Genomic DNA, 17,264 nt, shown 5'->3' on the forward strand with positions numbered 1-17,264 from the left:
GGTCCTTTATAGTCAGTATCTTTGTTGGTGCTATGGATGAAAGAAAAAGATGCCTATAAGATTTATTGATATTTTTAAACAAGAATAAATGTTAATAGAAAATATAAATAAAATTCAGAGTTGGCATAATAGGTTGGAAAATGGATTCATTCAAACAGGATAAAAGACAGTAGTGACAAGTACAGGTTATTATATGTCTAAGGATAAAAATAAATTAGAAATTCATTTTAGAGACAGACTCACTGGTTAGGCCCAGTACATAAAGAAAAATACATGGTTCATAGTTAAATTTAACCTGAACATGAGCAAGCAATATTGTGCTATTTGGCAAGGAAACAAGTAGATTAAAAAAGAAAAAAAACTGGTGTAAGTTTTTAATAATCTTTAGATGTGTCCTTAATAATCTGTATATGCACAGGGAACTTTTTCACTTGTGTTAAGTACACTGATAAAAGAATAGAATAAAAATACAAATCCAAATTTACAAGCTATTGGAAAATAGATACCACAGAGATAAATTAGGAGTGTTATGAATTATTTAGTTTGTGGAGGAGAGTGTAAGACATGACTTGATATATGGGTTTCAAGTAAATGAAGGGGTTTCCCTGAGGTGTCCGGCATTGATTTACATTTGCAGAAGGATAAGTGGAATATTGATTGATCTTTCTAGGAGGTATTAGGATAAGAGAGAATTTTTTTGGTTCAAGATTGCTGAATTAAGTGACCTCAGAAAGTCTTTTACAGTAGAATTAATGAATTGTTTGCATAGATGGGAAAAGGAGTGTCATTTTATGGGGACTTGAAAAATGAATGGCTTTGCAAAATATTGTAGTTTCTGCTGAAAGATGGTGACAGTTCTTTATATATGGATATGCATTTTTTTATTGAAACTTTTTAAGATGGGGAGGGGTACCATAGACTAATGCAGAAACTACACTGTCCCTTAGTCTTTAAAGGAAAAAAAAAGTTTAAAAATAATCTTGGCTACAATTGCAGTTTTTGATGTATATGAGCCATGTTCTAAGAAGCCTAAAAAACCCCCCTCTATTTCATGTCCTATGCCTACAGTGTCAAATAATGCATGGTTCCCCAGTGCATACTTGTGCACTAACTCATTTGAGGACAGGGTTCTTTTTTAAGCTCAGATACTTTGATTTTTCCCAGAGGACAGTTTGCTATTTCTACTTGCCATTTCTTAGAAGAAAAATAGAAAGTGTAGCGCCATTAGTTTCCCATTGTAAAATGAGTAGATCATTATTATTTTATATTTATTCTGGTCTTTTATTTTTTGAAACTAATCATAATTTTTTGGTCGTAATTAAATGTACATTGCAGTGTAATAAGAAAATTAGACTTTAATTTTTCAGGGGCTTTTATGCTTTCCTGTTTGAAGCCAATGTGAATTTTTTTTTTTTTGCATAAATAGTATTTATGTTGGATGGTATAATGTTTCAAGATGAGATAAGGACCTTTTCACTTTAGGTAGAAAGGCAGTCTTTGAACTTCAATGTATCGTGACCCTGCAGAACAGTTAGTATGCCAAAATTCATTTTCACATTGTCTATTCTGAACTCTACAATTCAAAGAATGTTTTTTAAGTGACTAGCATACACTCGACAGTCTTTTTAATGGTTCTTCTGGCCAGATACTGCTTCCTAAAAGAGGTTAATTTTTCTATAGCATTCTTTCCCCTTATGCATGGCATAATGTTATATGCATCAGTTTATCTTTTGACATTAATAAATATTATAGTTCTGTGGGTTATAATTTAATACTGTGGTCATTTATGTTGTTAAAGTTTTTCCATCTTTGAAAATTGGGAGGGCATGTTAGTAAAATAAGAGCATTAAAAAATAAACTGAGGCATACTACATTTTTAAGACTCAGTTTTAGCAAAAATCAATTCAAATCAGGCAGCCTAGAACCAGAAGTATTAGGAACCCTCCACCAATAGGAGCTAGGGGAGAGACTTTTACAGGGAACAGGTGGAAGCAGTCAGGGAAAGTATTTGCCAGGCATTAAGATAAGCCATTGCCTTATTGGGAATGGCTAGGTGGCTGTTCCAGATGGATTGTTCTTAGGTTTTGATTTCTTAACCTTGAGGCATTATAGGCGTAAGTTTTGGTTTGCTTACTTAGGCTGGTAAGGCATTAAAGCCACCTCAGTCTAATTGCCTCCTGTTGAATTATTTTAATAAAAGCAAAATGAAATAAATATGTAAGTACATATAAATGATTATGTAGGTAGGTCTAAGTGACTGTAGAGGATGTTGCTCCTAACCTTATAATTATAAAAGGAAAAAAAGAAAAGGCAAGGAAAGCAAGCAAGCAAGGTGAAACCAATGTGAAACAAACTCAGGACATTTCTTGAAACAATCAAAGAGCTCAATTTGCAAAGCAACCATAACCTGAAATCTCAAGAGAGACATGTGCCTACAGGGAAAGATGAAGTGTGAGCACTAGCTTACCTGGGACAGACACAGCTGGCAGTGGGTAAGGACATTTCAGCTGCAATAGATAACAAATTGATGGAGAGCAAATGTGGGCAGGAGAGAGTGGGGAGCCCTCTGGAGCAGCAAATATAGATGGAGCTTGAACTGTCTTGCAAACGTTTTCTCCATAAGCCCTACTTGATGAGAGCCCTGATAAAGCATTTCTCTTGGTGTAGGCCTGGGAGAGGGGAACAATGGTTGCTACAGAAAGGACACAAATGTGTCCTAGGTCCTTCTTTTTTATCTCTCCTATGTAGCAAAACCCATAAGGTCAGAAAGGGGGAGTACCATAAACTGTAGTCCTTAGGGCACTGGTAGAAACCACTGAAGCTGGGGGTGGGGGAAAATAACCTCAGGGGATTACAGGGTTACATCTCAGAATTGCAGTTTCAGAACTACAATATAGAGGAGAGAGAGGAACACTTTAAAACCGGCTAACATTCCGATTAGCACAGCTCTAATTAGAATAACGGAGAACTCCACCCCAACCCAGATCCCCACCAACAGGCTAACCAGTGTCTAGTAAAAGTAACAGTTGAATAGTGATGAGAAAGAAACTCACAAAACACAAACCCCCTAGGATGGAAGACACAGAGCCAGGGTACAGCAGACACTGAGAAAAACATCTGGTCCACGTGAAAAGAAGTTATACCTAGGGGAATTTGAAGCCTCTGCTGCTTGGAGGGTAGCCACTGCAACAGTAAACATCAAAACTGCCTAACTTCTGATTAAATAAACAATTCCTGCACTGAAAACCTAACCAAAGGGAAGGTCTGCCCATTTTCAAGTATAGAAATTATTTGCCTCAGTCTTTACTGACCTCTCCAAGATATCCAGATGTCAATAAAATTATGAGCATTTGAAAAGACCAGGGAAAATGTGAAAAGAGGCAAAGCAACAGAAGCAGATGCAGTTGGAATGATCTGATGAGGAATTTAAAATAACTGATTAATGTGTTAAAATCTGTATTATCTATGGCTGCCTAACATCACAAAATATTAGCCATTTAAAATACTAGAGATCTTTTTTCTTTCTTTCTTTTTTTTTTTTTTTTTAATAGAGACCCTATTGTTTGAGAGGATTGGCGAGGCCCAGTCTTAATCTTTTCACAGTGCCTTTTGTATGACTCTCTTGCATCAATTTTGATCTTTCTAAGGTCTTAACAAGTTACACCCCTGACTTTATCTCTACAGCTTGTTTTTCCAGGTAGTGTCTTGGATTTGAAATTTATTTTGAATATGTGTCTTACTTTTATCATGTTTGCTATTTGGAAAGGTTGAGAAATCCTGATTCATTTTGGTTTAATATTGTCTTGCCTTGAATTTATCTTTTCTCCTCCCAATTCACCATAAGCACCAGGAAGAAACTAGGCAGCACCTTAACACTTGGAAATCTCCTTGGATATTTTTGTGGCCCACTTCATTAGCCCCATTTCCTACTTTCCACATTACTAAAAATGTCAGTACACTCCCTGCTACCATATGCAATGCTTCCCCTTTCTTCAATTTCCAGTAATATCTTTCTGACACTGCTTTTTTCAGTTCCTTACTGGCTGTTGGCCGAAGGCCTCCCTCCATTCCTTGTTTCAAAGGCTTCTCCATGTGGTAGTTTACGACTAGGCAACTGGCTTCTACCAGAGTGAGCAAGAGTAATCAAGACAGAAGTCCCTATCTTTTGTAATCTAATCTCAGAAGTGACATCCAGTCAGTTTTGAGAGTCACTAGGTCCATTCAAGGGGAAGGGATTAAACAAGGATATGAATACCAGGAGATGGGATCACTGGGACCCATTTTACAGGCTAGCTACCATAATAACATTGTGATTTTCCTAAATTTACTTGTGCTAATATATTTTCCATAGATTCCTTAATATTTTCTACATACATACATGCATACATACGTATTATCTGCACATAAAAATTTACTTCTTTCTTTCTTTGCATTTTACTTTCTTTTCTTACCTTATTGGACTGGCTAAGAGCTCCAGTCAGTATTAAATAGAAGGAGTAATAGCTGACATTCTTGTTTTAAGTACAAGGTTAGGGATAGCGTTCTTTTTTCCATCCTTATAGCTATAATAACTATAGGTTTTTATAGATGCTCTTTATTAGATTGAAGAAATTCCGTCAGTCCCTAGATTGTAGAGGTTTTTATTGTGAATAGGTTGAATTTTGACAAGTGCTTCCCTGCATTTATAGATGAGCATTTAAGATTTCTCCTTTATTCTCTTAACATAGTGAATTACATCAATTTTCAACTCTTACAGAAGTCTTGCTTTCCTGGGATAAACTCTACTTGGATGTATTATCTTTCTGGATCTTTGGATTTGCTTTGCTAATAATTGTTTTGGGTTTTTTTTTCAGCTATATTTATTAGATAGATTGGACCCTAATTTTTGTTTTCTATGTCTTTGCCAGATTTTAGTATTAAGATTAGAGCTACTTCATGAAATGAGTATATACTTGAACTAAAAAGAAGTGACTAGTGAGTGGCGGGCCTGGGTAGCTGTTGGTTAAGCTGTCTCTTGATTTCAGCTCAGGTCATGGTCTCATGGTTTGTGAGATAGGCCCCCACTTGGGCTCTGCGCTGACAGTGCAGGGCCTGCTTGGGATTCTCTCTCTCCTTCTCTCTGCCCCTCCCTAGCTCACGTGTGTATGTGCACGTGTGTGTGTATGTGTGTGTGTGTGTGTGTGTGTGTGAGTGTTCTCTCAAAATAAATGAATAAACATTAAAAAAAAAAAGTAACAAATGACTATTAGAATGCTAACTTTTTTGAGGTACACATTTAAACGTGAATATAAATGATCAGATATCCCACCATTTTAGGCATTATATAATTATACTATCTTTTATGCTTTGTTCCTTGGAAAATGTGTTTTATTCTTAGCGTTTTAAAAACAATATGCATTTTTATTATTTAGCTGACCCATTTATCACTTGATGTAGACATTTGGGTTGTTTCTATTTTTTGGCTCTTATGAATAATAGCTATAAACATTTGTATAAAAGTTTTATGTGAACATGTATTTTCATTTCTCTTGGGTGTATTAGGAGCCGAATTGCTGAGTCATATGGTAACTCTATGTTTAACTTTTTGAGGAGCTGCCAGACTACCTTCCAAAGTGGCTGCATCATTTTACATTCCTACCTGCAATCTATGAGGGTTCCAGTTTCTCCACAGCGTTGTCAACATTTGTTATTATCTGTCTTTTCAATTATGTTCTCGTAGTGGTTTTGAAGTGCTGTCTAATTGTTTTGATTTGCATTTACCTAACGGCTAATGATGTTGAACAACTTTTCATGTCCTTTTTGGCTATTTGTGTTTCTTCTTTGAAGCAGTGTCTATTCAGATGCTTTAAATTAGGTTGTCTTTTGGGGTGCCTGGGTGGCTCAGTCAGTTAAGCATCCGACTTCAGCTCAGGTCATGATATCATGGTTCGTGGGTTCGAGCCCTGTGTTAGGCTCTGTGATGACAGCTCAGAGCCTGGAACCTGCTTTGGATTCTGTGTCTTCGTCTCTCTCTCTGCTCCTCCCCCACTCATGCTCTGTCTCTCTCTGAAAAATAAATAAACATTAAAAGTTTTTTTCAAAATAAATTGGGTTGTCTTTTTAGTGTTGAGTTTTTGGAGTTTTTTATATACTGTATTCAAGTCCCTTATCAGATATATTATTTTGAACATTTTTATCCATTCTGTGCATTGTTTTTCACTTTTTTGATGGGGTCATTTGAAACACAAAAGTTTTTAATTTTGATGAAGTCTGTTTTTCTTTTGTAGATTGTTTTTTGATGTCCTACATATCTTAGAAGCCATTGCCTAATCCAAGATCACAAAGATGTATACATTTTTTTTCTTCCAGGAGTTCATAGTTTTAGCTCTTACATTTTAGTCTTTGATTCAGGAAGTGTTAATTTTTTTATGTGGCATGAGGTAAGGGCCCAATTTTATTCTTTTGCGTGTGGATAGGAAGTTGTACCAGCGCCATTTGTTGAAAAGACTATTCTTTCTCTTCGATTTTGTTGGTATCCTGGTTGAAAAATCAAGGTACCATATTGAAGGTGAATATTTATTTAGATTCCATTGTTCTCTGCGTCCATCTTCATGCAAGTACTACACTGTCATGATTACTATCGTTTTGTACTAAGTTTTAAAATTGGAAAGTATGGGTTCTCCGTGTTTTTCTCCTTTTTCAGGAATATTTTAGATATTCTGGGTCCCTTTCATTTCCAGATGACTTCTGTAGTTGGGTCAGCTTGTCAATTTTTGCAAGTAAGCCAGCTGAGATTTTGAAAAAGATTGAGTTGAATCTGAAGGTTAATCCTCACAATATTGTCTTCCAGTCATGAACATGGAATGCCTTTCCATTTATTTAGGTCTTTAGTTTATTTTAATAATGTTTTTTAGTTTTCAGTGAACAAGTGTTGAAAAATCCTGCTGAATTTATTCCTGAATTGTTTCCTTGATTTCTTTTGGGAGTTACTTACTTCTAGTATATAAACATATATTTGATTTTTGTACATTGATCATGTATCCTGTAACCCTGCTGAACTCCTTCATTAATTTTTGTAGTGTTTTAGTGGACTTCTTAGATTTTCTATATATAGAAGCATGTCATGTGCAATAGAGATGGTTTTACTACTTTTAGGATATAGATGCTTTTTATTTCTTTTTTCCTAATTAATTTCCCTAGCTATAATCTCTAGTACAACATGAACTGAAGTGGTGAGAGCAGACATCTTTGTCTTATTCGTGATCATAGAGGGAAAGCATTCAGTCTTTTCCAATTAGATATGGTATATTAGATTTGGGCTTTTCATAAATAGTATATTTTTAGGTTGAGGAAGTTCCCTTGTCTTTCTGTTTTTTGAGTATTTTTTAAATCATGAATCATGGTTGGATTTTTTTGAGCACTTTTCCACATCTACTTAGATAATCATGTGGGTTTTGTTTAATGTATTGATATGGTATATTAAATTAATTGATATTTGAGTGTTAAACCAACTTTTAATTCCTGGGATCAATCCCATTTGGCCATGATATATAATCTTTTTGTTATGTTTCTGGATTCTGTTTGCTAGTATTTTGTTGAGGATTTGTGCATCTATGTTCATTTGATATTACTCTGTTGTTCTCAGAGCCCTTTTGACATAGCTTGGTATGTCTCTGATTTCTTAAAGCACCTGTGTTCCTTCAGACGGTACATTTCAAATAACAGCCAACGTACCTGAGTGGCTCAGTCGGTTAAGTGTCCACTTTCCGCTCAGGCCAGGATCTCATGGTTCATGAGTTCGAGCCCCACATCAAGCTCTGCACTGACAGTGCGGAGCCTGCTTTGGATCTTCTATCCTCCTCTCTCTCAACCCCTCCTCACCCACCCCTCTCAAAAGTAAACAAACATTTAAAAATTACTTTAATAAATAAAAAAATAAAATAACAGCCAAATGTTAAAATTTGTAAAGATGGCCTTAAAGTAATTGCACTGAAATATTTTTAATGATGATAGCTTTTTTCCCCACTTTGTGTTTACTTCAGTTTGAAAACAGTATGTCTCTTTCTGTTTGCCAGATGTCCTATGAAATCTGTTCTTTCCTTCTCTAAAGCTTACCAGGTTGATATACAGAATTTATAAATTAGAACCCACATCCCCAGCTTCCAAACACAAGACATTAAACAGGGCAAGAAATTTATCTGGTTGACCATTCGATGAGCTGTAATTCTCTTTAAAATAGAAGCTTTGCTACCTTGACCTTGTCTTTCACATTAGTGTAAAAGTACCCATTCCTGGAGAATACGGAAGAACACCAAGGTTATACAAAACCATAAAATAAATCTTTTACTAAAAAATCAGCTTTTAGAAAATGAAGAATAGATGAGTGTGGGAAAACTTTTTATATTAAAACAGAAAATATTGTTTTATATGGGAAAATACAAAATATGCAGTGATGTTTAAGCTAAAATGTAAGACTTCGAAGAAATTAAGTACTTTTGGCACAATTTTCAGTTCAACCGTGAAGAATATGAAGGATAATGAATATCCTTCATTATCTAAGGATATAAACTATTTTCTATTGATAGGTAAGAGTACATTTTGTGGAGGTTTAAAAAAATTTTTTTAATGTTTATTTATTTGTGAGAGAGAGAGACAGAGTGTGAACAGGGGAGGGGCAGAGAGAGAGGGAGAGAGAGGGAGACATAGAAGCCAAAACAGGCTCCAGGCTCTGGCTGTCAGCACAGCCTGATGTGGGGCTGGAACTCAGGAATAGTGAGATCATGACCTGAGCTGAAGTTGGACTCTTAACCAACTGAGCCACCCAGGTGCCCCTATTTTGTGGAAGTTTTTAAGGAATACTCTGAGGTGTTAAATGCCAAAAATGGTGATTTCTTCATGAACAGACTGTTGTCCTCCTTGTTAATAATTAACAAACCACACTGGGACTATTCTCTTGTCCAGTTGTAACTTTTTAATCCTATTAGTCAAATATTTCCCTTCCCTATGTTTAGATTCACATTTTCTTAATTAACTTATTGCTATACTCCACATGAGATAAAGGATTAGGTCTTTTTATGTTACTTTGTGGTCTGTGAATGCTTTGATGAAAAATGTAGATCATGATACCAGATATTTTCTTGTATGTATACCTCAAGGGAAATATTATTGAACATAAATTAAACAAGAAGACAGATTTCAGAGTGGGTATCAAATCTGGAGGCTGTTTTATTGGTAATTCCTCTGCATTTAAAGGTTGTATTAATATATGTGCTCATATTAACTAGGCTAATAGGCCACAAAGAAGCCGTACATATCTTTAGATAGGCCTAGAGAAGAAGTGTTGTCCTTTGTGCTTAACACAGCTTAAGTTTATAGTCTTCCAGAGCATAATAATTGCTAAAGAGTAGTCTTATCATAGCAGCAAACAGAAAAGATTAAAATGAAAAAGCCCTGTTTAAGTAGTATAGCAACACATTTTATCAAACATACTCCTAAATTTTGAAGAGTGATTTTTCTGCATAGGGTACCTTAAGTTTTGGGGAAAGCTTATTGTGTTCTCTGGCATTATGAGACATATGTATAAGCATTTCTGCCCTTACTGATCCTTAGACTTTTCATGGATCTCCTTCAGATCTGACAAAGGAAGTAAGTAAATGTTGGTAAATAGCTATATGTTCTGACCTGGCAGGCTCTAGAGATAATGTCTTTGTTTAGTTTAATGTTAAGGTAAATTTGGCATTCTACCTTTTTTTTTTTTTTTAAACTGTTTTTATGACTCTGGTACATTACTTGCTGAAAAGACAAATCTTTGGGCTGTTCTTTATATTTGTATGACTTTTATGAATAGTCTTGAAATGATAGAGAACCATTGTTAGGTTTCTTTTGGGTACCCTGTAACTGGCTAAAGTTACTTTGATTATTTTTTTTTTCTATAGTAGGCTTTGAGTAAATTTTTAATAAGTAAAAAAATAAATATTTGCTTATCTACTTATGAATTTTCCTCTTTAGTCTTGTTTAAGATTTTACCGATCTAAATAGGGAGAGATTTTGCTACATATTTTCTCACCTTGACAGTTTTTGTTCTCTCCTTACAATATATAGCATCATTTAATCCATCTTTTTTTTCTTAAGTTTATTTATTTTTTAATCTCTGCACCCAGTGTGGGGCTCAAACTCATGATCCTGAGATCAAGAGTTGCATGCTCTTCCAACTGAGCCAGCCAGGTGCCCCTCATCTTTATCTTATGCATAATCCTACAGTTTCATCAGTTCTTATGTTTTGCACTATCCTTATGCCAAATTTTGCATGTTTATACTTTTTAATATTTCTCTTAATCTACTCTCTCTCATCCTATGGCTATAACTTTTGCCTAGATTATAGTATTGTATTCCTTGTACCTTGACCAAATGTTTGAGAACTTCTTTCTTATTCCTTTACAAATGCTCTCCATGTTTATGAAGGACACATACACAATATCAGGATATTTAGAGTATAGCGAAGGAAATAATAGAACTTTAGCTCAAGAGAATTTTAAAAAATGCCTGATCTAGTCTAGCTTTTTTTCTTTATGAGGAAGAATAATGATGTTCAGAGAAATAAGCACAGTTTTCCAATGTCTCCATGTATACATGATTTTCTACTTTATACCTTGGGAGTTTACCTGATTTGGAACCGTTTTTTGACAAAAATGTTTCAGAAGCTGGTTGACAGATTGAAAATTTGGGTGGTAGAAATAGTTAATGGTTCAAATGTTTGACAATTCTAGAAAAACTGAGAGGTGGCGGGATTACTGTGAAAGATAGTGCAAGTGTGCTTGACAGTGACGACAACAAAGGGGAAGGCCCTGGAAAGGGATGGCAACAATGGAGGCAAGTTAACCTGAGACCAGAGGATAAATCGTCATCTTGTGTATATTTGTTTAGTTGTCTGGATTCCTTGTACTTGTAATCAATTTTAGAGATTACCCTCATAGAAGGAAGGGCCTGAATCCCATTCATGGGCCCAATAGTATGCTGAGCATGAATAATAGGAGTTGGGAAAATGATTTTAATGTCATGATGAGGAAGAAGAAATAAACCTATTTTTTTGTACACTACTGTGTGTCGTGCACTTTCACACAAATTATTCAAAGATGAGATGCAATCAACTCAAACATTCAAAATTCTAATTTTCATTCTGTTATCTCATTGATTTCAAGTAGAGCGGGGGTCTAGAAGGAAGTAAATTTAGGAGCTCAAAGGAATCCCTGTGGATCTCACTTACACATATTGCTGTATGATCTTGTAGGATAAATGTTTTGGAGGAATAAGCACTAGTACCAGAACTCAGGGCTAACATCTCTGTGCACAGAGTAACATGAAAATTAGGGCTGTCGTTTTAAGATAAGTTTTCACTCCCCTCCCCCACACCTGCTGTGTGTGTCTCTCTCAAAAATAAATAAACATTTAAAAAAATTTTTTTAAAAAGGGGGTGGGGGCGGTTCCTGGGTGGCTCAGTCGGTTAAGCATCCAACTTCTGCTCAGGTCATGATCTCAAGATTTGTGGGTTCGAGCCCTGTGCTCGAGCTCTGTGCTGACAGCTCAAAGCCTGGAGCCCACTTCAGATTCTGTGTCTCTCTCTTTCCCTCTGCCCCTACCCCACTCCTGCTCTGTCTCTCTCTCTCTCTCAAAAATAAACAAACATTAAAAAAAAAAACTAAGATAAGTTTTAATGTTGTTGCTGATTAATTGGGGTTTTTAAATGATTTCCTCCCTCTGCTCTTAATCAGAAACCATCACCTCTTTCTGGTAGGATTGAGTTGGAATACTTTTCAGTTAAACATTAAGGATACAGATTTTTTTTGGTCAGTTTTTTTTTTTTTAACACTTTTTAATTCTTTTTGTACTAAGAATAATTGTAATGTAAACCTTTTTTTTAAGTTAATACCCTCTTTTTATTCCAGTCTAGTTATTTATATGCTACTGAGGAATGCAAGGTATCAGTTCCAAGGAAAAGAGTAAAATTGCCTATGTATATTTAATGAAGTGTTTAAGAGATATATAGATTGTTTATTTCATTGACAGGATTTATATAAAAATATTAAAAAGATCCGAATCAAAATAAAGTGATTGTGCCTGTTTTGATAAGAAATGAAACTGTGTTTTAAAAATTGAATATTTTTCTATCCTCGTTGCAACTGGGAGCCTATTTTCTATTTAGGACTTTCCACATTTAAGATACTTCTGATGACTGGGAACATTTTTGATATAAAAATCATGTTCATATTTTATTACAAAGGTATGCACGATTGCCTCATGAAAGGTTAATTTAAAAAAACAAAAAAAGAAGAAAAAGCAAAGAGTATCCCTGAAGATACTGAAGAGTATCCCTGAAGAGTATCCCTGAAGAAATCAGCACACTTCTGAAAGAAATCTAGTTTTGGTAAATGACAGCTATATGCACATATTTTATCTCATCCTCACAGGCATTTTCTTTCCATTTTTGTATTTCTTTCAGAGTAAGTGAAGAAAAGGAAGTGACAGAAGAACGACTCCGAGCTGAGCAGGAATCATTTGAGAAGAAGATCAGGCAGTTGGAGGAACAGAATGAACTGATCATCAAAGAAAGGGAAGATATCCTTTTTGAAAGTCCTCTTTTTTAATGTGCAGAGAGTTTGACTCTTTCATGAAGAAAACGTAAAACTCCAGAGAAATAATTGTTCTAATTTATAACAGGGAATAAATCTGCATGGGCTGCCATTTTTAGGCAATCAAAATGACACTTAACAGCATGTGCTGTTGCTTCCTTTGTGCTTGATACGGCCACCCAGCTGTTCTGCTGCTGCTGTTACACTGCGGAGCACAGATTTGTCAACTAAAAAAGACAATAAGATGTTTGGGCTTTAAAATGTAGTGTTGGAACTTGCCTAAATTCTGTTCCACTACTGCAGTTGAGCCTGAAACCTCTTTGTGTTTGGTATTCTTTCCAGCTAAAGCTTTGGCAGCCCTAAGGAATTCTACTCTGAAATCATAAAAATAATAAATAATGATAAAAAAATCCATTGTAATTTGTAGGTGTTATAATTGATAGGTGTTTACACTACAGCATAACATCACCAAAATTCTCATGGAGGAGAAGACTATCAGGTCTAGAACTAGAGAGGGGTGTGTGTGTGTGTGTGTGTGTGTGTGTGTGTGTGTGTGTGTGTGTGTGTGTGTAATATAAATACTGCATTATTTGTAAGATAGTAAAATAACTTTCAACTTAAGAATTGTACTTTAGGGAATATGTGAGTTAAAATAAGCATATTTCTGAAGTTTCTTTTGACTGGGTGGAATTACTTATCTTTAGGTATTTTTGCAGTGGCGTTGATATATAAGAGAAGTGACTGTCCCTAAAACTAGGCTGATGGATCAGCCAGCTAACCTAGTATATGACTACTTGAAGGGACCAGTGTCCTTCCTGTCAATACCATCAGTAACTTGATCATTAATAATTATTTCAAAGACTCTTCAAGTGTCAAAATAATCATATATGGACAGTAACTATGCCCTTGTGAATACCAGGGAAACAGAAGTGTGAAGATAAATTAATTCACTGGGGGAAAAGCATAAAAATGTAACTGTAAAAGCTGAGTTCTTAACTTCTGTTTTTCTAACAGTGGGAATACATCATTAGAAATTAATCAGAATTTTCAGATTTGATTTGCTGAGTAGAGCATTTTTAAGTTTATTTCCCCACAATCTAGTGGTATACTTTTTCCAGTTATTTATTTTCTGTTTCTTTAGCATTTGCATAATCATCTTGGCTTTTGTCTTTTCTTTGCCTTCATTGACTTTATTGTACCTAGGCTGTCAACTCAGGCTCGACCCTCTTTTGTGATTTTCCTCCTGCTACTTTTCTCTCCCTGGTTAAAGTTAGTGCCATTTGGTCAGAATTTATAACAAACTGTGCTCAGCCACTTTGAGTCCTTCACTTCTTGCAAGGAGTAGTGACTCAGGACTTCCAAGAAAAGGTAGATTAGGAATATTTTCATTTGTAACAAAAATTCACTTTACAGGGTCTATCTTTTCCCATGTAACCACTCTGGAGATAAGTGGCTTCTGGCATTGTTTCAGTGGCTTAAAGTTTTCAGCACTGGATCTCTACAGTTCTCTTAGCTTCTTCTAATGGTTGCAGAATGTCAGCTTGCAGAATGTTTGCTCTAATTCCAGATATCAAAGTTGCTCTAAGGCAGGGAGAAAGTGAGGAGGAAGGAATTCTGGCAGTTGTGACTCCAGCTCCTTTTTTAAAAAAATGTAAAATCTTTCTCAGGGTACTGCCCCTGGTGCCCCCTCACCTCCCCTCCCTCCCGCCCCCACCGCCGGCAGTCTTTCATGAGATATTTATTGTCCTGAACTTTATTATATGGCCATGCTAAGCTGCGAGAAGGGCTGAGAAAGTAAGCATTTAACCTGTCCAGTTTATAGAGTGAAAGGCAGCAAGGGAGAAGGGGAATTGGGCATGAAGTCAGCCTTCAACTCTATCTGGTAACAGAATAAGGGAAACAGAAACCACTTTATATATAGTAGGGGGGAGATGATGATGCCTTGGCCTTCCTGGAACAACAACAACAACAAAATCAGTATTGTGTCCAGTGGAATTGGGGTGAGTTGGGGAAATAAGGTGAGAAAGGGAATCAAGGTGAGAAGGTTTGAAAGCCTGACCTCAGTTAGGGCCTCATTTATCTGGTAATATGCTTAACCAAAATGTGTGGCTTTCTGAAAAGTAAAATCTAATTTTGGTGGACTATTATATTTTAGCACTCTTTGGATCAAGATTAATGGATTTAGTGCTTAAGTCTAAACTCAGCATGGCTATGAGTGTTTTTTTTTTTTTTTCGTTAGCCTAAGTAGTAAGATACCTCAGGTGATTGTAGTAGCACAATTTGTCCTATTTTTCCAATGACTTAGCTCAGGGGTCAGTTAACTACTGCCATGGGCCAAATCCAGTAGGTGCCAGCTAAATCCAGCCCCGCCCATTCATTTATGTATTATGTATGGCTGCTCTTAGGGCTCCAGCTGCAAGCTGGGTAGGTGCAACGAAGACCCTGTGGCCCACATAACCTAAAATATTTATTTCTGGTTCTCTGCAGAAAAGCTTGCTGGGGCACCTGGGTAGCTCAATCGGTTGAGTGTCTGACTTTTGACTTCAGCTCAGGTCATGATCTTGCGGTTGCTGAGTTTGAGCCCAGGGTCAGTGCAGAGACTGCTAGGAATTCTCTTTCTCTCCCTCTTTCTCTGCCCTGCCCCTGCTCACTCTCTTTCTCTCAAAATAAATAAATAAACTTAAAAAAAAATTTTGCTGACCTCTGATCTGTCTGATAACCTAAAAAGGAAAGGAAAAGGCATGTAAATAAGTCCAAGACTTAGACGGATGTCATAGTTGGATCTATAAAAAGGATTTGACTTGAGCATTTATTATTATTGCGAATGAAGATTGGAGCAAATGTTAGACCATTATCAAAAATCAAAATGGTTTAGTTAATATAATTGGTTTAAGATTTTTTGAATCACCAAAAGATAAGGTGGTATTTGTAGAAGTTGTCAAAGAAGGGAGAAAGGAAGACATGATTGTTTTGTTTTGTTTTGTTTTGTTTTAATACAAAATGATGGAAGAATTACAGGAAACATCATATACATGGTAATTCAGTATGAAAAGTTGAGATAATTTAAGACCTTGAAAGTTTTGACCTTCATATATCCTGAGGTTTTATGTTATTTACTAATACTCTTTGTTTTTAAAATTTTTTTATTTTTTATTTTTTATAATTTACATCCAAATTAGTTAGCATTTGGTGCAGTAATGATTTCAGGAGTAGATTCCTTAGTGCCCCTTACCCATTTAGCCCCTCCCCCCTCCCACAGCCCCTCCAGTAACCCTCAGTTTGTTCTCCATATTTATGAGTCTCTTCTGTTTTGTCCCCCTCCCTGGTTTTATATTATTTTTGTTTCCCTTCCCTTATGTTCATCTGTTTTGTCTCTTAAAGTCCTCATATGAGTGAAGTCATATGATTTTTGTCTTTCTCTGACTGACTAACTTGGGAAGATATGATTTAAAAACAGCAACACCCATGGTTTTTATTCCAAGTAGATTGCTCAGGTGCCAAATCTCCTTTACTAGCATAAACCTGTCAAAGGTTAATATGGACAATTTTACAGTACATAAAACCCTATGAAACTTAGAAACATAAAACAAGGTTATAACTTAAAACAATATAATTTTAAATACAGATACATTACCTATCATACATGAATGATTCAGACTTTTTCATATACATGAAATCATATAATTTTAGATCATTTTGCAGTCTGTTTCTGTGTTAGGAACTATATGAATTCTTATTTTTGGAATTTTAAAATGTGTTCTACTAAATTTATAGGTTTTTTGTCTTAAAAGTTCTAATAACTTGATTTATGGCTTTATATGAACACAGACCCTTAGTGAAAAAGAGAAAAGATATTTTACATGTTTGCATTTGGACCAGGCTTTTGAAGGATTTGCTCTTATGGTAAATAGAGAATTTATTACTAAAACATAAAAATTTTTGTAATTTTTAGTCTTTGAACAAAGCTTATTTCCTGGGAACTTATCTGTGTAAATGAATATGCCATTTACAAAGTCAAGCAGCCTGATGAACCTAGTAGATTTCTGCCTCACTAAATGGGTATGAAGGGAGAGATAAATCTGAAATTTAGAGAGAAATATGTCCAGTAGGAATAGTTCTGACGCATGTTAACACGTAATAGTACAAGACATAGAGAATGTAGGCATTAGAAAAGTTGATTAATATCTGAGCTAGTTATATTTTCAGAACATATGTCTCAGGTCAGGATGATATCAAAAACTTACAGAAGGAAAGTCAGATCTGATGTTTGCTGTTTTAACTGGTGTAGTGAGGGAAGTGATAGAGAAGAAAGCACAGTGGCTTTAGAGACAAAATCCTGCTTTAGTGTTGGTTAGCTGTCTGACCTTGGGAAAGCTACTGAACTCAGTTCTGAGTCTCTGTTTCCTTCTATAATATGTGGATAGCTAATAATGCCTTCTCATTTCTTTGTCCTTCTTCACTGGGGTTCCGATGGCTTTCATCAGGTTATGCAAGTGTCTAGGCTGTTTAGAGGCCTATTAGCAGAGTGACAGTGATTTGTTCTCTCCTTTATCTTCTAATGTCTGTGAAAGATGTAATGTCTCTGTACCACTTAGACCTGTTGGGTCCTCATTGGGAGGGAACCAGGTTTGATTTTCCTCTCCCAGAAACCAGACAGAA

The 17,264-nt window shown here is 35.7% G+C and overlaps 1 protein-coding gene across 10 annotated transcripts in view; it reads left to right on the forward strand.

Annotated features, from left to right (window-relative positions):
• KIAA1328 (KIAA1328 ortholog) overlaps positions 1-17,264 on the forward strand; it is a 371,362-nt gene that overhangs the window by 34,609 nt on the left and 319,489 nt on the right. For all 10 annotated transcript variants that reach the window (XR_013551238.2, XM_078435291.2, XM_078435292.2 and 7 more), the window contains one exon: positions 12,476-12,591. Coding sequence is in view for 9 of the 10 variants with exons in the window: in XM_078435291.2 (XP_078291417.2) it covers positions 12,476-12,591 (116 nt within the window). In the remaining variant the exon portion in view is untranslated. The remainder of the gene's footprint in view (positions 1-12,475; positions 12,592-17,264) is intronic.

The sequence above is a fragment of the Panthera onca genome, chromosome D3 (genome assembly GCF_046562875.1).
Source record: "Panthera onca isolate mPanOnc1 chromosome D3, mPanOnc1 haplotype 2, whole genome shotgun sequence".
Classification (NCBI taxonomy): domain Eukaryota; kingdom Metazoa; phylum Chordata; class Mammalia; order Carnivora; family Felidae; genus Panthera; species Panthera onca.